We start from the raw sequence: 22359 nt of genomic DNA on the forward strand, positions 1-22359 counted from the left end.
ACATCTAGGGGTACTTTTTGAAGGGATTACTAAGGGATAAAACAAATATATACTTTAAGAGGATGGATATTGTAAAATTTTCAAAGGGAGTACAAATTCAGGCTAGAAATAATAGAGGAACAAGATACTTAAATTACAAATTATTGATAAGGAAGATTAGATGGGTTGCTGAACAAGAGGAGAAAGAGAATTGGTCTGAAGCCCAAAGATATGACTTGATATTTAAGGATATACTCTTTAGAGATATGAATCGAATGGATACAATGTACTCTAGAGATATTACATATATACGTGATATGATGTGTGTTCTAACACGTAGTTTATGGAGCCTATCTTGTTCCAATTCAGAAAAAAATGGACTGAATATGAATGAATTTAATGAAGTTACTCAGCTACCTGTAGTATTTTTGTCAAATTTATTAGCCTTTTTAAATCCCTATATTGATTACAACAACAAATTGCAGGAAAAAAAAGTTATGGAATGGCTTTACAATCTCTTGGAATGTTATGGAAAGTTAATTAGATTAAGGTCATATATAATATGGAATAGTATAGCTGTAATAAAGGTTTTAAAGAAGCGTCATGCAAAGATATCTCCAAAAAGACGTGCAGTAAATCCTTTAGATTGTTATGCATTATTAAGTAGTCATGAATTTTATAATGGAAAAACTTTAGGTTATTTGAATGATATGATTCGAGACTTGGTTATCAAAGTATTTAAAGTGGACTTAACAACTGAAACTTGTCGCAAATGTTTCAAGACTACAAGTGAGCCAATAAAAACTATTTGTAATCACATAGTTTGTTGGAAATGTGTGATTAATATCGGAGAAATATCTTATCCTAAAATTAAAAACTTATATTACCAACCTATGGAGTTTCATAACATGATTAATAATCAAATAATCTATTACAAACCATTCAAAAATTGTCCTGTGTGTTTTACTTCTTGGAATAGAAATCCAGAAAGTATTCAAGTTGAAAATAAGTTAATTAGATTATGTATTGACTTCTTTAACAGAACAGAGAGGCTACCAAATATCCCAGAAATAGATACTGTAGTACAAGCAGCTGTAAGTAATGTTGGCTATATTTCATCTGATGAAGAGACAGATAAGGAAACTTCAGGTTTATATAATATATCACCATTAAGTCATGTGACTACAAGTACAGTTGGGAGTAATGGTGACAGTTCGAGAAGCAGTACAAGGAGTTCAAGTTCATTTACTTCGCAATTCAGTCAAAAATTAGGTTTTGATAGGAAATCAATTATTGAACAAATTGATCGACAAAGTGTATTTGTGGACAACTCTGATTGGACTACTATATCAAATACACATATTATATTAAATAATGGTACAATAAATACTAGACAAACTTTGTATTATGATAAAAGTGGTGGATCACCATATACAACAAGTAGTGTCACTTCCTCAAATAGTAACAAGAGTCTCAAGGATACAAATAATTATGAACATAACTTGAGTGGTGAGGGGTATGGAGGAACTACTGATAATAAAGTGTTGAACATAGATTCAGCAATAAAATCTGATATGTGGTCATGGAATCCAGCACATTATGTACCATCTTGGTATACTGATAGTAGTAGTATTGGTATATCTTCACAAAAATTTCCCTTTAAAGAAGAAAGTGAGACTAATATTTGGTGTTTTGAGAAAAATAGAACTAATAATTATCAAAGAACAACCTTATTAAATAACAGTGTTTGTATTAATGAACTATCCTATAGTACAAAATCTAATCTTACTCCCACCAATTTAGAAAAAAGTGATAATTTGTGGAATTTTATTGAGTGGCAAAGTACTGAAAATAAAAAAGCAAATAGTTACAATAATAGCAACATTAATGTCAATTCATGTTGGTCTATTTCAAATTGGACCCCATTTAACAATAGCAACAGTTTATATGATTTAACAACTAGTACCTACAAAACTAGTGATGAGACAAATCTTGAAGCTTCCAAACTTTTGGATTTGTTTCAAGATTTAGGAGTTTAATACTGAATTTCATCCTACAAATTGTACTCTATGAACTGCTACTTTCGTTAATAGGTTCTAAATAGAATAAGTTAAGTATGTAGAAATATTTGCTGTATATTCAGATGATAAAAATGTGACTTTCCACGTAGTTAAAACTATCTTGCCTACTTTATATGATTAATTATTTCAAAATTAGTTAATTATATATAATTTGTATTTGAAAAGATTATTTTGATTGTATTCACTATATTTATATTTACTATATTTCTCATAAAATATTATTTATAGATTATTGGATAAAATTTAGTATTTATATACTTTTATTTAAATATTATTTGAATTAGTTACCTTATTAGAAGAATCATCCAACTTACTTGGACGCTTTTTTAGTGCTGGGGTAAATATTGCATTGGAATTTGATGTTCCCTGTGACTTTGAATTATTAAGTACTTCTACTTTTTGATCCATAATCTCCTTATCTTCATTATTTCTTTTATATTTAGCTACTTCACTTTGTGATGTTTCAGAAGACATTATACATATCTTAGCTAATTTTAATGCTGCATTAGATAATTTAGATGTTGCAGCAGAAATATTACGTACATCTACATTCGATAAAGATACAGACTGTGTATTATTATTAGCTGGTGTTGATAATTGTGAAGGTTGAACCTGACTTATGTCAGATATAGTCGTATTTTTAGAAATATTCTTTAAATCTTTTTCAAGTTTTGTAGTTTTATCACGTTCTTCCTTAAGTTTTTGATTTGTGCTCATATAAACTTTTCTTAATTGCTCCATTTGCTGTTTTATTGATTGTAATTCTTCCTGATGAGCATGTTCATTTTGTCTTTCAACATTCAATTTTTCTAATTGTTGGGATTTTTCAGCAAGATTTGCCTGTAAAATCCTATTTGCTTCAGTAAGTCTATCTATATCACTCTTCAATATCTTAATTTCATTAGGATCAATGTTATCAAATGTTGTTAAAATCCTATTATATTGTTCTTCCCAAGATTTAGCTATAGTTGATTTCTCATTACATTCTAACTTTAAGTTTTCAACTTCAGCTTTTAGTTGGGTTATTTCACAGTGTAAAGGATCATATTGTCGAGTTTCTGCCTCTAGATGTTTCTCTAATCCATTATATCTTTCAGTTAAATTCAGTAATTCTCTACGTAATCTATCATTTGTTTCTCTTAAAGTTACTAATTCACCTAATCTTGTTAAAGCTGTTTCATTAGCTTCAGCTTTACATGCAAATTCTGAAACGCGTTGAAGTTCTTCTGTTAATCTATTTTGTAATATTTCATTTTCTTCTTTAAGAGATTTACGTTCAAATGTTAACTTTTGAATCTCAATTTTGCATTCATTCAATTTAATATCCATTTCTTCTAGGCTTGTTGTTAAATCCCTAACTCTACGAGATAAAACTAATGAAACTGTTTTTGATGAAGATTTATTAAATTCAGATGTAACTAAACAAGATACTTGACTTATATCTATATCATCTTTTTCATCTAAATTATTAGAAAAATTAATATTATCTATTAAGTCAAAATCATCTTCAATTTTTCTTAAATTTATCTGCTCTTCAGTATAATTCTTATTACTTTCATACTTTTCCTTCTCATTTTTTATATTTCTTATTATATTTCTATAATCTATATTCTGATTCTTAAGTTTATCACATTGCTTTGCAGATGTTTCTAATTGTCTTCGAAATTGTTCAACTTCATTCTGTAATTCCATAATAAGTTCTGTATGTTCAGTTTCAGATTTCTTATATTTCTCTGTTAAATTTGCCATCTCTTCTTTCAAAGTAATTAATTGTTTATTTACATTTTGTAAACGTTCAACATCTACACTATGTGATCTTACAATATTTTGATATTGGCTCCTTAGATCAGTTTCATCTTGTCTAAGTTGTTGTATTTCAGAACATAACCCTAGATTAGTATTTTCCAAAGATTCTAATTGTTTCCTTATCTTATCTTCACGTTTCATAATTTCTTCATCAACTGATGATACACGTGTTGTCATTACAGCTAAATCCTCACTTAATTGACTAATACGATCCTCATATTTATTAAATTCAACTAATTTAATGTTCTCTTCTTCCTTTAATAAATTTTTTATCTTCCCTAATTCCTTAGATAAATTTTCCTGGATCTTCCTAGATTCTTCTAATTCTACTATCTTATTCTCTAATTGCTTCTCTGTAGATTGTATTAGCTCCTTCCAATATGCTTGTAATTTACGACTTTCTTCTAATGATGCCTTCAAATTTTCTAATGAATTATCATCAATATCACTTGTTATTAAATTATTAGAAGACCCTATTGAATTTTTTAAAGATATCTTAGTAGTTACAGTTGTTAATTCTGGTATAGATAATTGAGATGTCTTCAAATTATTATTATCATCTTCAGATTCATGTATATTAATAGGAGATTTCATATAATTTGTATTTAAATCTATATTAGATGTCTCTTCTTTTTCCTTTAAACGATCTTTTAAAGCTTTAATTGATACCTCTAATTCATTACAACGTTGAGATTGACTTCTTAATTTTTGTCTAAGATGTAAAGATTCTTCAAATTCTCTTTGTAAAATTTTATCCTGTGATTTCCTAAGTGTATTTATTTCAATACATTTCCCTTCAAGCTCTGCTTGTAATTTTGAGATTACATCTCTCTGAAAAGCATTATCCTGTCCTTTTTGTTTTATATGCATCTCTATCTCACCTTTAAGATCTAAAATACAAGAATTTAAATTACTTATAGTCTTTCTTAAATTTTCATTTTCACGTTCTATATCTGATAAATGTGCTTGCTTTGTTTTAAGAATTTCTTGAATATTTTCTAATTCCATATCTTTAGATAATTCTAATTTGCGAAAATCATTTATTTTCTTATATAAAATATCTCTTTCTTCAAATAATTCATCCATTTTCTTCTCTGTACGAGTTTTTAAATTTTCAAGATATTCACATTGAGCCTTTATACGAGAAAGTTCAGATCTATATTGAGATGAAATCTCAATCTCAGAAGTTAATTTCTCACTTAAAGATTTACAAATTTCAGTAACATCAGTTAATTGTCTCATAGTATGTGATGAATTATTTAAACTAGATATATTCGAATTATTTAAATTATCTGATTCTTTATTATTCATTTCACTCATATTATTCACTTTCTCATCTATAATATTCTGATCTTTTTCTTCTCTTATACGTTCTTTTTCTTTTAAAGAGATTAATTCATTCTCTAATTTATTAATTAAAGTCTGATATTGAGATACAAGTTCATCACGTTCTTTATAAATTTCTTCTAATTTATTCGTGCAATTAGATAATTCTACATTTAATTTACGAACTTGTATCTGACTCTCTAATTCATTACCATCAATTAATCTTGAAATCTGTAATTTTAATTGTATATTTTGTTCCATTACATCTTCATATATATTTTTAGATAAATTATTTTTATTAAAATCTATATTCTTACAATCTAATGAATTCTCTTCAATATATTCAGATATCTTTATATTTCTTAAATGTTCAAATTCAAACATTAAATTACTTAATTGTTCCGTTAATTCTCGACATCTATTTTCAAATATATCTCTTGTATTTATCTCATGCTGCCATAATGATTTATATTCAGAAATATTATGTAATAATTCTCTATTATCTTGACTTAAAGAGTGTAATTGTTGTAATAAACAACTATTCTCAACTTGAAGATTCTCTAAATGTTTCCTCATTCCTTCAATTTCAGGTAAAGTAATCTTCATATTACTTTGACATTCTTTAAGTTCTTCTTGTAAAAATAAAATCTTATTTCTACTCTCCTCATAATTTCTTTGACATTCTTCAAGTTCAGTTAATAAATCTATTATCATCCTACGACCTTCACATCCAGATTCTACATTTATATTATTAGATTCTTCTTGAATTTTATCTAAAAATTCTTCACCAAATAATTTACATAAAAATTCTACAGCTTCTGAATCAGATAATTTATTTTTCTTCTCATTTCCACATTTCTTATTATTTAAATCATCTAAATTTGATGTGTTATTATTTATATTATCTATTTCAGTTATCTGTTGTTTTAATTTATTTAATTCAGATTCTAAAGTTTCAGTAGTATTTATACTTGTATCTAATAAATTCTTCATTTGACTTAATTGTTCATCTTTTAACTTTAATGATTCTTCTTTTATTTTTAGTTTACCCTCATAATGACCCTTTGAAAATTCAAATTCAGCTTTTATTCTACGTAATTCTTCATTTAAACGTGTATATTCAATCTCCAATTCTTCTTTATTTTTTTGAATTATAGAAATCCTATATTCTAAATCTCTTTCTGAAATTTCTAATACACTCATCCGACGACTATTTTCTAATACTAAAGTATTCTTACTATCATGTAATTCTTTAATACGATTTTCTAAGGATGTAACTTCATTTTTTAATTTCTCATTTATATCTTTAAATGATGAACATTCAAGATTAACCATATTTAAATCATGTTGAGCTTTACTAGATATAATTTCTGATTCATAAACACGCTGTTGACAAGCTAAAATCTCTTGTTTACTTTCAACTAATGAATCTTGTAAACTACGTAAAGATAATTGAAGCTTTTCATTTTCAGTCCTCTCATGAGCTAATTGTTGTGTCAAAATACTAATTTCATTTTCCATATCTTTTTTAGAATTATAAATTGCAGATTTATTTAAATTCTCATTATTATAATTATCATTTGTATCCCCTGAAATTTCACAATCAACTTTTAACCCTTTAGCGCAATCTAATTCATATCTTAATATTCTTATTGTATCTTCTAAATGTAAAATTTTTTGTTTAGTATTATCTTCATTATCCCTATATTCTTTTAGTTTTAATTCATAATTCTTACATAATTCACTTAGATTTGTCTCAGAAAATTCTCCTAAAGTGCATTCTCCTTCATTAACCAAGAGCTCCTGTCCTTCTAACATGTTCTATTTTCATCTATGAAATTTCTGCACTTTGAGGATATAAAAAAAAAAATTATATTGTGCACTTAGATGATCCATCTTTTTAGAGTAAAATGGCGCGTAAATTATAAAAAATTTAGAATTTACTATTGAATTACGTAGGCTGAACTTTTTTTCTTTTTAATAAAATTGTTAAAATATAAAATAACTTTCTAAAAATATATACAGTCTTAATTTTTTATTAATAATTTTTTTTTAATTATTATATATATTATTAAAACTACACTTTTATTATAATCCGTCTCATATTGACATGCATATAAGATCTCCTATTATATATTATTCTAAAAGTACTTATTTTATAGTATATCTGCTAATTCTAATACTAATACTTAAATTATTTCTTTTAAAATTTTAAAATTTTAAAAAAAAATCTATCTAGGGGTATCTAAAGGTATCTAATATTTAAAATCAATATAAATAACTTAATGAATTATATTAAATAGATAGAAAATAATAAAATTTCTTATTGTTCTTTACGCTCATAATTAATTAAATAATCATTCTTTTCATCAATATAATTATTATCATATCTTATATAAAGTGAAATAGCATGAGAAAATATAAAAAATCCCCAAGTAATTGGTCCTATTTCTACATATAATATATAATATAAAACATCCAAATATTTTATATGTCCTAATCTGAATAATATTGATATAAAAATAAGTATAGAACCAACTATTGGTGTATATCTTGAAGCTTTTGAAGCAATATTATTACTTAAATTACGTAAAATACATAATATAAGTAATATAAATATAACCATTAATTCTATATAAATATATCTTTGAAATGAATCAATATTAATAATATAACCATATGGATTAAGTGTATTTGAATTTGATAATAAATTCTTTTCTTCTAAAATAAAATATACCATTATATAATTTATTATAATATATATACTAAAACTAGTTATAAATCCTATACAAGATGATAAAATAATATTTCGTTTATTTGTTTTTTGAATATCCCATAAAATACAAAAACAAAGGTATATAATTGATATTGATCGTATAATACAAGATATATATGGTAGAATATATAATATAATTAGAAATTTTCTATTAACATTTTGATTAATATATATTGATCCATATAATAAAGAAATTTCACTAATTGATTCACCTATTGAATATATAATAATTGATAGTTGAATATACTTTTTTAAATATTCTATATGTTGAAGTTGACTATTTAAATTTGGGAAGAGTTGTTTTTCTATACTTTTTAATGTAATTTGATGAAGATCTTGATTATCCATTTGTAATGTCTCACATAATATTTCAACTTGAGTTTTTAAATTATTTGGCATATAAGATATCATCCAAACAATTCCTAAAAGTGGACCTACTCTTAAAAATATTAATAACCAATTAAATGATGTATTATTCCATCCTTTTTCATCCCTATTTTTAATTGTCATTAAATATATAGCTGAACCCATAAGTATATATAAACCAATTCTTTTTTCAAAAAGAATTTCTTTCATACGTAATTTTCTATATTCTATTTGTTTCTGTTCCATTAATACCATAGTTTATTATTTAGAAATAATTATTAAATTTATTAAAATAATCTCTATAATATTTCACATGTTTTTGACATAGACTAATCGAGTCTTGGATACCGCCAAAATATTAAAATAGGCGGTTTTATTTTTAATTTTCTGCATGGGACATGTCCATCTTTAAAATATTGCAATATTTAATAATATATATGAAATATGAAGAATTTAACATTAGATTTATTTTTAAATAAAATTATAGATAAATATATATGTACATTATTTATCTTATTTTTATTTCATATAATCGGGAATGATTATTTCTATTGTTATTGCTCAAAAAATAATAAATTAATAAATTTTAATATAGATCCAATAACAAAAATAAATGAAAGAATTAAAAGAACTGTTATTTTAGATAATAATACAAAGAATATGTTTCCAATTACTAATGAGGGTTTACCTATTGGACCTAGTATTGTTATTACAAGACAAGATTTAGCTATGAGTAATACAAACTACAATACTTTTTCATTAATGAGAAAAATACTTAAAAATTTATATAGAAGTTCATATGGAATAATTCTTGCCAGTAAATTTTCTAAAGTTGAAAATATTAGAATTTTTGCAATTGATACTTCAGGACAATTTAGACCAATAGATATAAGTCAATCGAATAGTAAAAAAATCGATGGATTAAATAAGAAATGGTTAAAAAAAAGAAAAATACCTACTTTAAAAGCTACATTAAAAGATTTAGGAATTGATCATAATTATTCTTCAATAAAAAAAGAGAATTTAATTTCTGAGAGAAGTAATGAACTTTCTTTTAATATAAATGGAATGGACTTAATAAATAATAGAGAGAGAAAAAAACCAGTATCTTTAATTCAAATACGAACATTAAAAAATAACTTTAATACAATGTTAAATATACATATGATTACAGTTTCATCAAGAATTAAAGAGAATTTAATTTTATGTAGATGTTCAATAAAACCAATTGATCATAAAAGACTTTTAGAATTAGCTCAAACATTACAATTTAGTATAATTAATGGAATAAATATTAATAATATTATTTGGTTTAATTTACCAAAGATGATTCGTTTATTATTATTAGATATAATGAGAAATTCAAGTATAATTCGTGCTATGAGTCCTTTATTTAAATTATATAATAACACAGAAGAATATTTTAATATAGCTAAATATTATTCAACTGAAGAACAGAAGCAATATTATAAAAATTATTTTAGTGATATAAGGAATTCTTATAAAAATAAATTATTAATTGAATTTTTAAGTGAAACAATAGGTCTTTTTGGGAATTTTTTTCAAGAATTAATTTCTAATAATAATATACAAGAAGATATTTTAAAAGAAATTGAGATTTCTAGTATTGATAAAAGTTTACTAATAAATAATAATATAGATACATATACATTTGATGATAAATATCAGGTTTTAAATTCTATTTTATTAGATTTACCTGATAATAATAATTGTCTTTTATCTTCAATTGAGATTTTTAAAGAAGCCTCAGAAGCCTCATATAAAAGTTTTTTTTCACTATGTTAAGATATATTATGTTTGAACTATTCTTTAAGATATAATATATATTATAATATTAATTACAAAAATGTTCTTTGACGATTTTTTTTAATAGTTTGATTAGCATTTTCATAAATTTTGATATTATTATATAGAGTGGGATTTTTATAAGAATTTCTTTTAGATATATTATAATTTTCAATACTTTTATTGATATAATAATTATTAGAAGAATTATTTTGTTTATTATTATTAATTTCAAATAATTTGTTTGGGAGATATATTAACCATTTATAAAGATGATATACAATAATTTTAATATATTTATACATATATTGATCAATAATTTGAATATTATTATTGAGATAAGATGAAAATACTGGATATCCAAATATTCTTAATCTATATATACATACTTTATTAGTACCATAACTTGAATGAATAATAAATTTTGCTTTATTACATACTAGAAATTTTTTTACATTAAATAATTGTAATTTTTGATTTGGTTGAGGATATTTATAAATAAATGATCCTATATAATTTTGTTTTTTATAATTTCTTTCTTTAATTATATCATTTATACAATATACTGATATATTTCTTGGGACTGTCTGTCCATGATCATAATCTAATGGATATAATATATGATCAATACCTATCATAGTAATATTAATAGGAACTGATAATTTAATTATTATTTGAGAACCAGTTTTAATTGTGAGACATTCACCAATTGATTTATGATTTGATGTTATTATAGTATTTGGATTGACACAATATTTATGATTATTATATAAAATTTCATTATTTCTATCAGAATATTTATGAAATATATGATATTTTATTTTATCTATTGACCATTTTAATATATTTATAATATTTGGTACATAATAATAATTATTAAATTGATCTAAACAAGTTTTGTTTTTTTTAGGTTCAATTACATTACTACCTAATGAAACTTGAGCCCAATCAACCATTGATGTATCATCTAGATCAAGCCTTTGTTGTATCATTTTTTGAATAATAACTTCAATATTTTGAAAATTTGTTAAATTTTTATTTGATGAGTTTTTATATGTTGAAATTTCAGAATTATGAAAAATTTTATTTTCATTACGTTGAATCATTGACCATATCATCTCTCTTAATACTTGTTGTGTTTGATCTAAAATTTGAAGTTCATTATATATATTGTTAATATCTTTATCTATAATGATATTTTCATTTTTAATTTCTGATAATTTATTATTAATATATGTTATATTTTCTAAAACTCTTTGATCAAGTTGATATTTAGGTTTTTGTATATTTAATTTTGTATATTCCATTATCTGATTATTTATATGTTGAATTTCTATTCTAATAGCATTATTTAACTGATTTAAGTCTGATTGAAGATTAAATATTTGATTTGTTAAGTTATTATTCATATTTTCATAGATCCAATAATCATAAAAGTCCTTTATATTTTTTCCATTAGGAGTAAAACCTATATATGATGATATCCAGCTAAGTTTTTTATTTAGTCCAATAATATATTTTCTATTTATTTCACAACATTGATGTTTATTATCAGTATTTGTATTAGAGTAAATTCTTTTAAGTTTTAGCTTTAATGTTTGAATTTCATTATATAAATGTTCTATATTAAATAATTTAATATTATTTTGTTTAATCCAGTTATCATCAAAAAAAGTTCCCATAGTTATAATAAAAACGAATAATATAATATATATTAACATTTTATAATTATCTAATTGTCTAAAGAACTGACTCATTCTAGGTACTCTGATTCTAGTAGTTTGTTTGATTTTTGCAATTTTATTTTTGGGATTATTACACTTTTTTTTATTATTATTATCTACATTTTTAAGAATATTTTCTACTTTTTTTCCACATAATTTGTTGCGATTACTTGTTGAGTTATAGTCTGTTTTTGAAGGTTCTGAAAGTACTGATATAGTAGATACATCTGAAAGTCCATCATCTTCTAAATTATATCTTTTATTAGCTAGTAATTTTTTAACTGTGGATCTTGTCCTCATACTACATATCTAAAAAATTTTGATCCTCTTTTTATTTTCTTTACATCTTTTAGTTGTCACCTAATATTTGTAATTTGGAAATTTATATATATAAAAAAAAAGGTACTAGGTCTAACCCTTTATTGTGGAAAATTCCTTTAATTAATTAATTTAAGGTTAATATTTCCAAATTAAAAGAAAATCAAAGGATATAGATTATTACATGCATGGAACAAATAAGCGGTAAAAAGGAAAAAAAAATTAAAGGATAATTTTTAATAATATATGGAAAGAATGAAATTCTGTAAATTTGAATTATGGATAGAAAAATGTAAGGGATTAAAAAAAGGAAATATCTATAAGATTTCCATATTTTTGTCTTCATGAAGTTTATCATTTAGCTGACTAGTTAAAATTAATTAAATTAAGAGATATTACAAAGGATTCAAAAAAAAAGGTTGAGATAATACTCTGGATATGAGAGATATCTAAGTTTTATAAAATTAAGATCAATTAAAGTAATTTTGGATTATTTCAAGAATTTGATCAATCTCATTAATGTGGATTTCAAATAGTAAAGTCTACTTCCCCCCCTCAGCGACAAGACATGCATGTTAATGACATTTCACACTTTAATGGGCTAATTTACATTATATACAGACTGTGAGCATGTGTATATGCCTAATGTATGTATATAGATACAATACGTCTGGACGGTGTACAATTATACCAAAATTAGTCCATTTGAGAAGGCGTTTATGTCGTTTGTAGGTGTATGTAGATGAGATTGCAAAATATTACTGAATTTTGGAAACATTAATAAAGATAAGCAAAGCTAGTTATCAAAAAAAAAAAAAAAAAGGAAAAGGACTAATTTATCTTAAGGTTTAATATTTTTTTTTTTGGTACTGCTAGAAATGTTTAGTTTAAAATTTACAATATTCTTTGTAGCTTATATAAGCTATTATGTAAATGGGGAATTTTATTTTGCATCTTTGGCTAATTATGGGTGTAGTAGCAATCAAAGAAGAGTAGCTTCTATTTTGCATGATCAGGCAAATAAGACGCCATTTTCACTCCTTGTTAGTCCTGGTGATAATTTTCCCAGTGGTGTTGATTTTGAACATTGCTTTGACAAAGTATATGAAAATAAAGCTTTACAAATCCCTTTATTTGCAACAATGGGTCAGGCTGACTGGGATAATGGAAGTTCAGCTGAGTTAATTAAAGAAAATAATGAGGTTTATGATAGTGTCAAGGATATATATCCAAAGTTCACATTTCCAAATTATTACTATCATCATGTTGCTCATTATACAGACACTTCAAATGTATTATCAAGAAGAGATGGAACAATTTTGTTTATATTTATTGATACATTTTTATTATCTAGCTCTTTCCCAGATCACAAAGTAACAGAAGAAGCTTTTCAGGTATTAAACGCAACTCTTCAATATGGAGATAAACACAATGATTTTACAATTGTTGTAGGCAACAAATATTTAGCTTCCTCTTTTTCTATTGATGCTATGCTAAGGAGAGTACAACAATTAATTGTTGATAATAATGTTGAGTTAGTTATTAGTGGGAATAACCATGGTACATTTAATTCTACAATTGGTCAAACTACCTTTATTAATTGTGATTCATTATGCGCTTTCAAAGTAAATGGTGATATTCTGACTCCATATACTCTATATCACAATCGTTTACATGAAATGAAGCCAATAATAACAAAACTTTCAATGAATGTTTTATCTTTTCAGGGAGTGGCAGGGGGTGAATTACCCTCTACTACTTTGATTGACTTGCCATTTAAGAAAGGAGCTAAGCATTTATCTAGAGATGCTTTCTTAAAGGTAGTTGGTACTATTGGTATTATGATCCTATTAGCTTGTCTTGGTTCCTTAGCTTTGAATCACAAGAGGTAATAAGAGCTTGACTATAGCATTAATGAGACTAGTAGTAGAAAGGGAAAAATCTACTTCAACTTTTTAGCAGCATAATTAGAATACAAAATATTCAATTATTACATAAAGTCAGTCCTATATTATGCAACTTAAATAAAGATAATATCTTTTGTAGTTTCTATTATAAGTACGTTTGCAGGGTTTAGAACTAAGATATAGTGAATATGGAATTAAGGAGTAAATTCATACTTGTAGAATTGGTTGATTAGTTTATTTTAAAATATATAATCATTCATATATCTGACAAGCATAAAGATTCGTATTTTATACTTGCTTCAGATTCTAATATGAATATGTAACTCTGAATAAATCTCAGATAGGACAGAACTTTAACATTTCTTCTTAAGAAGCAATTTCTAGTTGACATAAATATTTGAAGGTTTTATTGAATACCTTTCCTACTGATTAGTTAATAAGGGATATTGATTTTTCTTTTTTTTTTTTTCCTTATTTCTTAAGTATATGTACCAGAGAGGGCAGGTTCAACATTATCTACATCTGATACTCCAACTTCATACATCACTCCATCTTGAGTTAAAGGTCTCCTTACAATGGGAGCAAACCTATATCCCCAAGTAATATTGCTGAGTTTCCAGCTTTTTCTAACTTCAATACTTTTAGATGTCCTATTATCAACAAAATGCAATAGTACCATAAGCTCCAATAGATGTCCCTTGTTTCGAATTTCCCCCAATGTTAAATCTTTTAAAGGTGATGTGGGATCATTTGAAATCATTGTAACAGTAATAGGCATCTCCATAAATTCTAATGGTACATCTAACTTATATGTTGTAACTTCAGCAATAGATAACCCTTGGTTACTATGAACCAATAAAAAAACCTTAAGTTTTGGAGATGTAAATGATTCATGCGAAATATTTATAAGTCTAAATGATAGTATAAATGGACAAGAATCATCTATACCTGTAGAAACTCTAATAGGAGTCGAATAATCTAAGGTATTGGTTATATTTGTATTTGTATGACAGAAAAGTTCCTGAGATGATTTCTCAAATCCAATACCACAAAGTTCTTTTGAGAAACATATAGACCAACGTCTCGATGTTGCATCTGAAAATTTAGCAAAAAAAATACCAACAGTAAGTGAATTTAAGATGGAGCTACTTATGGCCATTACTGCAACGAAATAATCAGTTACTATACACGTTGGAGATCGTGGAGATCCATAACCAACTGAAAACATGGTTTCAATAGCAAAGAAGAAGTACTCCAAGGCTCCAAGTTCATTACTTCCTATACAATTAAGGGTATCCCCCAGTGTAATTACATATAGACAACATGCAAACATTATTGCGAGAAATAAATGCATACAGCAAATCAAAACAATTAAAGAATACCAGCTCATAGCTAACATGACATGAAATCTATCATGAAAACAAAATAGCAAAAAGTGGCTAATCCAATCCCACTGATGTAGTATATTCAAGTCACCATTCTCTAATACCAATTTTGGTGAGTTATCAATATTTATGGAGTAAGATATCGAGTCCTTAGGTGTGACATCAATCCCACTGCAGTCACTTAAAATATATGACCTAGATTTTGAGTCAATAGGACTGTTAATTTCTGTGTACATTCAATACACATTAAATTTCCATAACTGAGAATCCTAAGTTGCAAAAGCTCGAATTTCCTACTTTACATGTTAATAATAAATACATTCGGCGCCAAATATGAGACAAAACGTGACATAGTGTTCTGTAGTTAGTAAATCTTTTGGTAAAAGTTGTTTTAAATTTATACACTAAAAGACAATAGAACCGCTCTTTTTTTTTTTCTTTTAATTTAAGGAGGGGTACCCTTCTTCTTTTTCCTTTTATACTAGCAGAATTCACCTAAAGTATATTTTTAAATAGGTTTATCCTTGTAATTTTAATATAATGGTATGGCAGTATTAAATACTGATGTTACTTTTTTCTTCTATTGGATTTAGACAATATTCCGCCTATTTTTAGACTAAGGTCCCAAATTCACAATCTGGCCAGAGTTCTACTGGACAAATTTTTAAAAAACAAGGTAGTCTGGCTCGATCGGCAACAATGAGGTGAGTAATTAATTTCTAATTATCTCTAATATCTCGGACATAATTAATATTTGGGATTATCAGGCAACGTCGTGCTGCTGCTCCAAGCAAAGATAATATTGCCCAAAATCTCATGATGTACTATATGGATGACACTCCTGGAATTAAGGTTGGTCCTATGACCGTATTAGTAATGACATTAGTGTATATGTCTATTGTAGTAATGTTACATATCCTGGGTAAATTTAAAGAAACTATTACTGGTTAAGATCTCTTTTGGGTGATATTCTGAATATCTAGATACTATTAGTTTAAATTGTTTACATGGCTTTCCAGTTTATCCTTATAGCTAGTGATTTTTAAGGTCTTTAGTACATTGAATTGTCTGATCTAATATTGATCTAAAAAGTTATAGCTCTATAGGTTTAATTATCTTAATTTAAATTTAATAATTTTAAGTGTTCACTATAGTTTATATTGTTTCTCACCAGGCTAATCTGGGTTTATTAGACGTCTTATCTTGTCCACATGTGGTTATAAAATTGAGAAGTTTAATATAATAATCTTTGATCTAACAGACAAATCTTGAGAGGGGGATTCTCTTGGGTTTTCTTATTTAGTTTTATATATATCTCCTAAAATATATCATCGTAAGTTTTCTTTATTCTAGGGCATATTTACTAGCCTTGTGTTGCCACTAGATCTCCCGCTCTAAGTATTAAAGCCATGCATTTTTACTTGGAATATATATATAGGATATAACTTAAGGAAATGGTTAGGTTCTCAAGTTTTACTGTGGATAAACTAAGTAATCATTTTAAGGTATGTTGGAGTAATTTTTTTTTATCTTCTTTTTCTAAGCCTATAAATAACTATATCTTTACTTATTGAATGTCGTGTTGTAGCAAAGTATAAGGTCTAAGTCTAAGAAAATGACAGATAAATCAGGACATACTAAGAACATAGTAACATTAAAGAAGTCTAATATAAAATTTGAAGGTATTCCAAGAGGTAAACAATGTAAAATGGCCAAACGAGAATCACTTAATACATTGAACAAAATGAGGAAGGTCATAAAGGATGCATACTCAAATGAACAAAAATTAAAAATAGCTAGTACTAAAACTGTAAAAAAGAATATTCAGAAAGTTGATATTTTAAAAAGTAGAAGATCCATAATTAATAGTAAAGCTATTGTTAATACCTCTAGAAACAATAAAGTAAGCAAAGGAAGAGTCTCAAAAAAGCAGATACCAATGAATCAACCAAAGAAAGAAGATACACTGAAGAGTACTTCCATAATAAAAGATTTTGAGAATATATCTGCAGATAAGGAACAAACTATGAACATATTGAATAAGGCAAGAAAGGAATATCTATCACAGGCTAGTTATCAAGAGTCTAATATGAATAAAACTGAGATGAAGAACTCTCACATAATTAAGAATGAGATAAAAGAAACTCCTACCCGTCAAATATCAAATGAAGAATCTGGAGAATCTGAATTATCTTACATGAGCGATACTGCATTGAATATAATTAGAACTCCAGTTATTTATGTATCTTCTGCTCTGCGCAGGGTTGCAGGAATGTTTAAGAATTAACTTTAAACAGAATATTTGATAGTGGAACAAAAGATGAAGGATATTGAGTAGATGGGATAATTATTAGTTTTACTTTAGAAATATATTATTGCTAGATAAATATATTTTTATTATATTTTTGCTATAGTATATTGTGGTGCTGATTCTATAATATTTGTTCAAGTATATTGATACATTATATTTTATTTGAAATATATAAATATTAATATATCTGTACTATCTTTTGTTTATTTTGAACTTTAGAACTCTGCTATTTCTGAGTGAAACTGAGTATATTCGAATGTAACTTCATAGTAAATAAATTAGAGAATTCACTAAATAAATATATATGGTTATACTAAATTTTATGAATATTATAACTATAAATATTAGTATATTAATAATTTTGTTTCAAATTATGTAATAATATTTTTTAGGTACTAATATATAAATTTTGTAACTTTAAATATTTTTATTTAATCTAAATAAACTACATATCTAAGGATAGAATTATAGAATTTATTTTATTTTGGTAAATATATTTTAATATTTTACATTTATGTAGAGCAGAAATGATGCTGTTTTCAGTATTTTTGCTATTTCATCAAATACTGATCTTTATTTGGAAATTATTGTAGGTTCTGTAATTCTTTATTTGTTGAGGGATAATCAGCTTATAATATGCCATATTTTATTGATAAATCTTTTATATAGTAGATTATATTATGTATTATTAGCTATAAATCTTTAAATATAGAGAACTTGTGCGACATAAATGTGCACTATTAACGATAATTTTAGATTAAGGCGCCGTCTCAATAGGCGTGGGCTAGTACCAATACTTAAGCGGGTTAAATTTGTGAGGTAGGTATAATTCTAAAACACGAAATTTTACTGATAAGTGGAAACATTGGAAGATGATATCTGCTAATTCACAAAATCAAGCTATATTTGGTGAGAGGCAACATGGGGTAGATGTTCGTAATAGTAACTTGATGGCAGTAATGTCCATAGCAAATATATTGAAATCATCTTTAGGACCTCAAGGTTTGGACAAGATGCTTGTTGACGATATTGGTGAAGTGGTTATAACAAATGATGGTGCTACTATTTTGAGTCAATTAGAGGTTAAGCATCCAGCTGCACAAATATTAGTTGACTTAAGTGCTTTGCAAGATAGTGAAGTTGGTGATGGAACTACAACAGTAGTTTTGTTAGCAGCAGAGTTACTCCGTAGAGGGACAGCTTTAGTAGCATCTGGATCTCATCCATCAAATGTAATATCAGGATATAAATTAGCTTTGCGAGAATGTGTTCGCTATATTTCAGATTCTCTAACTATTAAAGAAGGGATAAATCATGAATGCTGTTTAAATGTTGCTAAAACTGTTCTATCTTCGAAGTTAGCTGGGGTAGATGCAGACTATTTTGCAAAATTAGTAGTTGATGCAATAACAAATGTAAAATTTCTAGATTCAATTACGGGTACTCCAAAATATCCGGTAAATGCACTAAATATACTTAAAACTCATGGTAAAAGTGTTTTGGAGTCTTCATTAGTTGAAGGTTATGCTTTATCTCATACTAGTAGAGCATGCCAAGGAATGCCAATGAGTATTACAAATGTTAAGGTTGCTTGTCTAGATTTTCCATTAAAACAACATAGAATGCAGATGGGAGTTCGTGTAGAGATAGAAAACCCTCAGGAATTAGCACGTATTAGACTAGAAGAGAAGGAGATTGTACATAAACGTATAGAGAAGATATTAGCTACTGGGTGTAATGTAGTTTTAACTTCTGGTGGCATAGATGACCAGTACTTGAAATATTTTGTATCTGCAGGGTGTATAGCAATTAGAAGAGTTGATAAGAAGGATCTGCGTAGAATTGCTAAAGCTACAGGGGCTACAATTTGTTTAACAATGGCTCAGTTAGATAATTTAGAAGAAAGTTTTGATCCGGCTTATTTGGGAGAATGTCAACAAGTGAGAGAAGAAAGGCTTGGGGATTGGGACTATATAATGTTTTTAGGATGCAAAACACATAGGGCAGCTTCTATAATCCTTCGTGGTGCTAATGAGGTCTTATTAGATGAACTTGAACGCTCCTTACATGATGCTTTATGCTCAGTATCAAAACTTTTGGAATCTAATGGATTAGTTGCAGGAGGTGGTGCTGTTGAAACAGCACTAAGTATTTACTTAGAAGATTTTGCTCGCACACTTGGTTCAAGAGAGCAGCTAGCAATAGCAGAATTTGCTGAAGCTCTGCTAGTTATTCCAAAAACTTTGGCTATTAATGCAGCCAAAGATGCAACAGATCTGATTGCAAAGCTCAGGGCTGCTCATGCTACAGCACAACTTGGAACTCGTGATCAATTTCAGATATACTCTATGACAAATGTGGATAAAATGATGCAAGAGATGAGATATCAATATTATGGTTTGGATTTAACTATGGGAATTATTAGAGATAGTATTCAGGCAGGAGTATTAGAACCTGCAATCAGTAAAATAAAATCACTTCGTTTTGCAACAGAAGCTGCTATAACTTTACTTAGAATTGATGATCACATTAAAGTTAAACCTTTAGAAGTCCGAAATGAACCTGAATAATTTATTGTGGGTACATAATCAGATAAAAAATAATTTTGAGATGTTCTACATTTAATAATAGCTCCTAGGATCTTATAGTCATATTAGAGCTTATTATTATTGAAACTAACAGTAATAGTGATTTTATTCTGAATATAAAGATGATCAAATTTAACTGTAACTTCCACTTTTTATCTCTAAAAATTAGAATATATATAAAATTTAGATAGATTTCACTGAATTTAGCCAAGGTAATGGAAGTTATTTTCTGATACTTATACTACTTAAGGTCCCTATTTAGATTCAATACTAATTTGGAAGATTATAGAGATAAATAAAACGTCTTTAAAGGATCCGTTATAAATAAATTAGACACTCTCAAAGGGGCACTAAATAATTATCAAGTACTTCTATTAACACAAAAAGGTTGTAATTATTAACTTAGTATATCTTAAAAGGGTTTTAGTCTAAATTTCAGATAGTTTTTAAAGAGATTATAACGATTAATAATGGTTAAGCTTTTCAAGATTTAAGTCTACAAATATTTCTTATAAATAATAAAGATAAAAAATGACAGTTTAATCTTTTAAATTAAATTATCCATCATAAAGATGATATATTTCTTACATTTCACATTTACAAACAAAATAAAACTTTCAGAAATTAGTAATATATTTTCATTAGCCTAGTATATAAGCATTGTATTTGTGAAATTCAGTTTCCTACTTGAAAATCCTAATTGCATATAAATAAGGCACAAGTTTCAGATTATAAATTATATATGAAATTACACTTTTTATTTATATTTGTATCTAAACACCAGAATTTACAACAAATAATGGGACTCCTCTTGGTAATACATCTTCAGAATCATCAACTAATTCCAATATTTTGGAGCTTACAGCCTTATCTCTCATCTCTCTATATTTAGATATAAATTTCTTTTTCCTATTTCTCTTAATCAATAGTCTTATTTCTGAATATAAGTTAGAAAATGGATACAATGTCTCAAAATTATAAATAATAATAGACCATATAACCATAGTTGAACCTAAAATAAAAGTTATAGATAAGTTATAATCACCTATATACCATGACAATATACAACTTATAATTATACTGACAGAATTACCAAAACACTTCAGAATGTTATCTGCATATTTTAATACAGCTGCAACAATAATCCCACCAATTGCCTGTAAACTTACAACAGTCCAGACTACATTATTGAAACCATAAAGGAATCCTAGTGACATCATTTTGCTTCCATCTACCCCAAATAAGCATCCTAAGTAACCAAATAATACTCCATAAAGAGCTAATTGAATGTTCCTTTCCCAAATACTCGTCTTGTTGTCTTTAAGTAATTTCTCTAGAAATACACCTGCAATACCACTAGTAAAACATGCTAGTATCACAGCTCCTAGTCCCACTACTCCAGATCCTGTTATTACCGCACTCCAATTATTACTAAATAATTCCCCGCCTTTTATTGGTTGAACAAATATTACACCAGCCGTAAGGAGGAATAAAGAGAGCCACTGTACACCTAGAAGCTTCTTCTCCATAATAAGTACACACAAAACTGCCGTAACAAGGATTTTTAATTGATAAGTTACATGATACACTGCTCCAGATAAATTCGATAGTGCTATAAGTAGTAGATTATTTTGAACTACATACAACAATCCAGGTATTCCCATCTTTAAATTACTAGTCCACGAATTAAATACATTGGTTTTTAAAGACTGAAGTAAGCCCTTTAGGCTCATTCCCTTTTCATACCATATAATAAGTAGTGATACAAATAACTTCATTAATTCAGAGACCACCACTGCGGAAGATTTGAAGTATAAAATTGGGTTATCATTTCCCTGGTGTCTCCTAGAAATTCTCATAAAAAAAATAACGGCAACTGTCTGAAATATAAGACAAACTAAGGCAACATACTTCATATAATCCATAATGCTTGTAATAATCTTGATTATATATAAATTAAAGAATTTATAAGCTCTACAAAGAACC

At 26.5% G+C, this 22359-nt stretch overlaps 11 protein-coding genes across 11 annotated transcripts; 6 read left to right on the forward strand and 5 right to left on the reverse strand.

Annotated features, from left to right (window-relative positions):
- Positions 1-62: 62 nt before the first annotated feature.
- cand_008140 (uncharacterized protein) lies at positions 63-2018 on the forward strand (the record flags this gene model as incomplete). Its single annotated transcript, XM_067211054.1, has 1 exon — positions 63-2018. One exon carries the CDS (start codon positions 63-65, stop codon positions 2016-2018), a length of 1956 nt encoding a protein of 651 aa, XP_067067914.1.
- Positions 2019-2324: 306 nt separating this feature from the next.
- cand_008150 (uncharacterized protein) lies at positions 2325-7010 on the reverse strand (the record flags this gene model as incomplete). The annotated part of the gene is made up of 1 exon (XM_067211055.1): positions 2325-7010. The coding sequence occupies one exon, from the start codon at positions 7008-7010 to the stop codon at positions 2325-2327; it is 4686 nt and encodes a 1561-aa protein (XP_067067915.1).
- A 505-nt stretch (positions 7011-7515) lies between these two features.
- cand_008160 (uncharacterized protein) lies at positions 7516-8580 on the reverse strand (the record flags this gene model as incomplete). Its single annotated transcript, XM_067211056.1, has 1 exon — positions 7516-8580. The coding sequence occupies one exon, from the start codon at positions 8578-8580 to the stop codon at positions 7516-7518; it is 1065 nt and encodes a 354-aa protein (XP_067067916.1).
- Positions 8581-8778: 198 nt separating this feature from the next.
- Positions 8779-10140, forward strand: cand_008170 (uncharacterized protein; the record flags this gene model as incomplete). Its single annotated transcript, XM_067211057.1, has 1 exon — positions 8779-10140. The coding sequence occupies one exon, from the start codon at positions 8779-8781 to the stop codon at positions 10138-10140; it is 1362 nt and encodes a 453-aa protein (XP_067067917.1).
- A 53-nt stretch (positions 10141-10193) lies between these two features.
- On the reverse strand, positions 10194-12164 carry cand_008180 (uncharacterized protein; the record flags this gene model as incomplete). Its single annotated transcript, XM_067211058.1, has 1 exon — positions 10194-12164. One exon carries the CDS (start codon positions 12162-12164, stop codon positions 10194-10196), a length of 1971 nt encoding a protein of 656 aa, XP_067067918.1.
- Positions 12165-13060: 896 nt separating this feature from the next.
- cand_008190 (uncharacterized protein) lies at positions 13061-14074 on the forward strand (the record flags this gene model as incomplete). The annotated part of the gene is made up of 1 exon (XM_067211059.1): positions 13061-14074. The coding sequence occupies one exon, from the start codon at positions 13061-13063 to the stop codon at positions 14072-14074; it is 1014 nt and encodes a 337-aa protein (XP_067067919.1).
- Positions 14075-14567: 493 nt separating this feature from the next.
- Positions 14568-15710, reverse strand: cand_008200 (uncharacterized protein; the record flags this gene model as incomplete). The annotated part of the gene is made up of 1 exon (XM_067211060.1): positions 14568-15710. The coding sequence occupies one exon, from the start codon at positions 15708-15710 to the stop codon at positions 14568-14570; it is 1143 nt and encodes a 380-aa protein (XP_067067920.1).
- Positions 15711-16019: 309 nt separating this feature from the next.
- Positions 16020-16425, forward strand: cand_008210 (SEC61beta family protein; the record flags this gene model as incomplete). The annotated part of the gene is made up of 3 exons (XM_067211061.1): positions 16020-16040; positions 16090-16178; positions 16242-16425. 3 exons carry the CDS (start codon positions 16020-16022, stop codon positions 16423-16425), a joined length of 294 nt encoding a protein of 97 aa, XP_067067921.1.
- A 503-nt stretch (positions 16426-16928) lies between these two features.
- On the forward strand, positions 16929-17761 carry cand_008220 (uncharacterized protein; the record flags this gene model as incomplete). Its single annotated transcript, XM_067211062.1, has 2 exons — positions 16929-16979; positions 17063-17761. The coding sequence occupies 2 exons, from the start codon at positions 16929-16931 to the stop codon at positions 17759-17761; spliced, it is 750 nt and encodes a 249-aa protein (XP_067067922.1).
- An 896-nt stretch (positions 17762-18657) lies between these two features.
- Positions 18658-20355, forward strand: cand_008230 (T-complex protein alpha subunit; the record flags this gene model as incomplete). Its single annotated transcript, XM_067211063.1, has 1 exon — positions 18658-20355. One exon carries the CDS (start codon positions 18658-18660, stop codon positions 20353-20355), a length of 1698 nt encoding a protein of 565 aa, XP_067067923.1.
- Positions 20356-21146: 791 nt separating this feature from the next.
- On the reverse strand, positions 21147-22298 carry cand_008240 (UDP-galactose transporter family protein; the record flags this gene model as incomplete). The annotated part of the gene is made up of 1 exon (XM_067211064.1): positions 21147-22298. One exon carries the CDS (start codon positions 22296-22298, stop codon positions 21147-21149), a length of 1152 nt encoding a protein of 383 aa, XP_067067924.1.
- Positions 22299-22359: the final 61 nt, after the last annotated feature.

Source organism: Cryptosporidium andersoni, assembly GCF_001865355.1.
Source record: "Cryptosporidium andersoni isolate 30847 chromosome Unknown contig_50, whole genome shotgun sequence".
Taxonomy (NCBI): Eukaryota; Apicomplexa; class Conoidasida; order Eucoccidiorida; family Cryptosporidiidae; genus Cryptosporidium; species Cryptosporidium andersoni.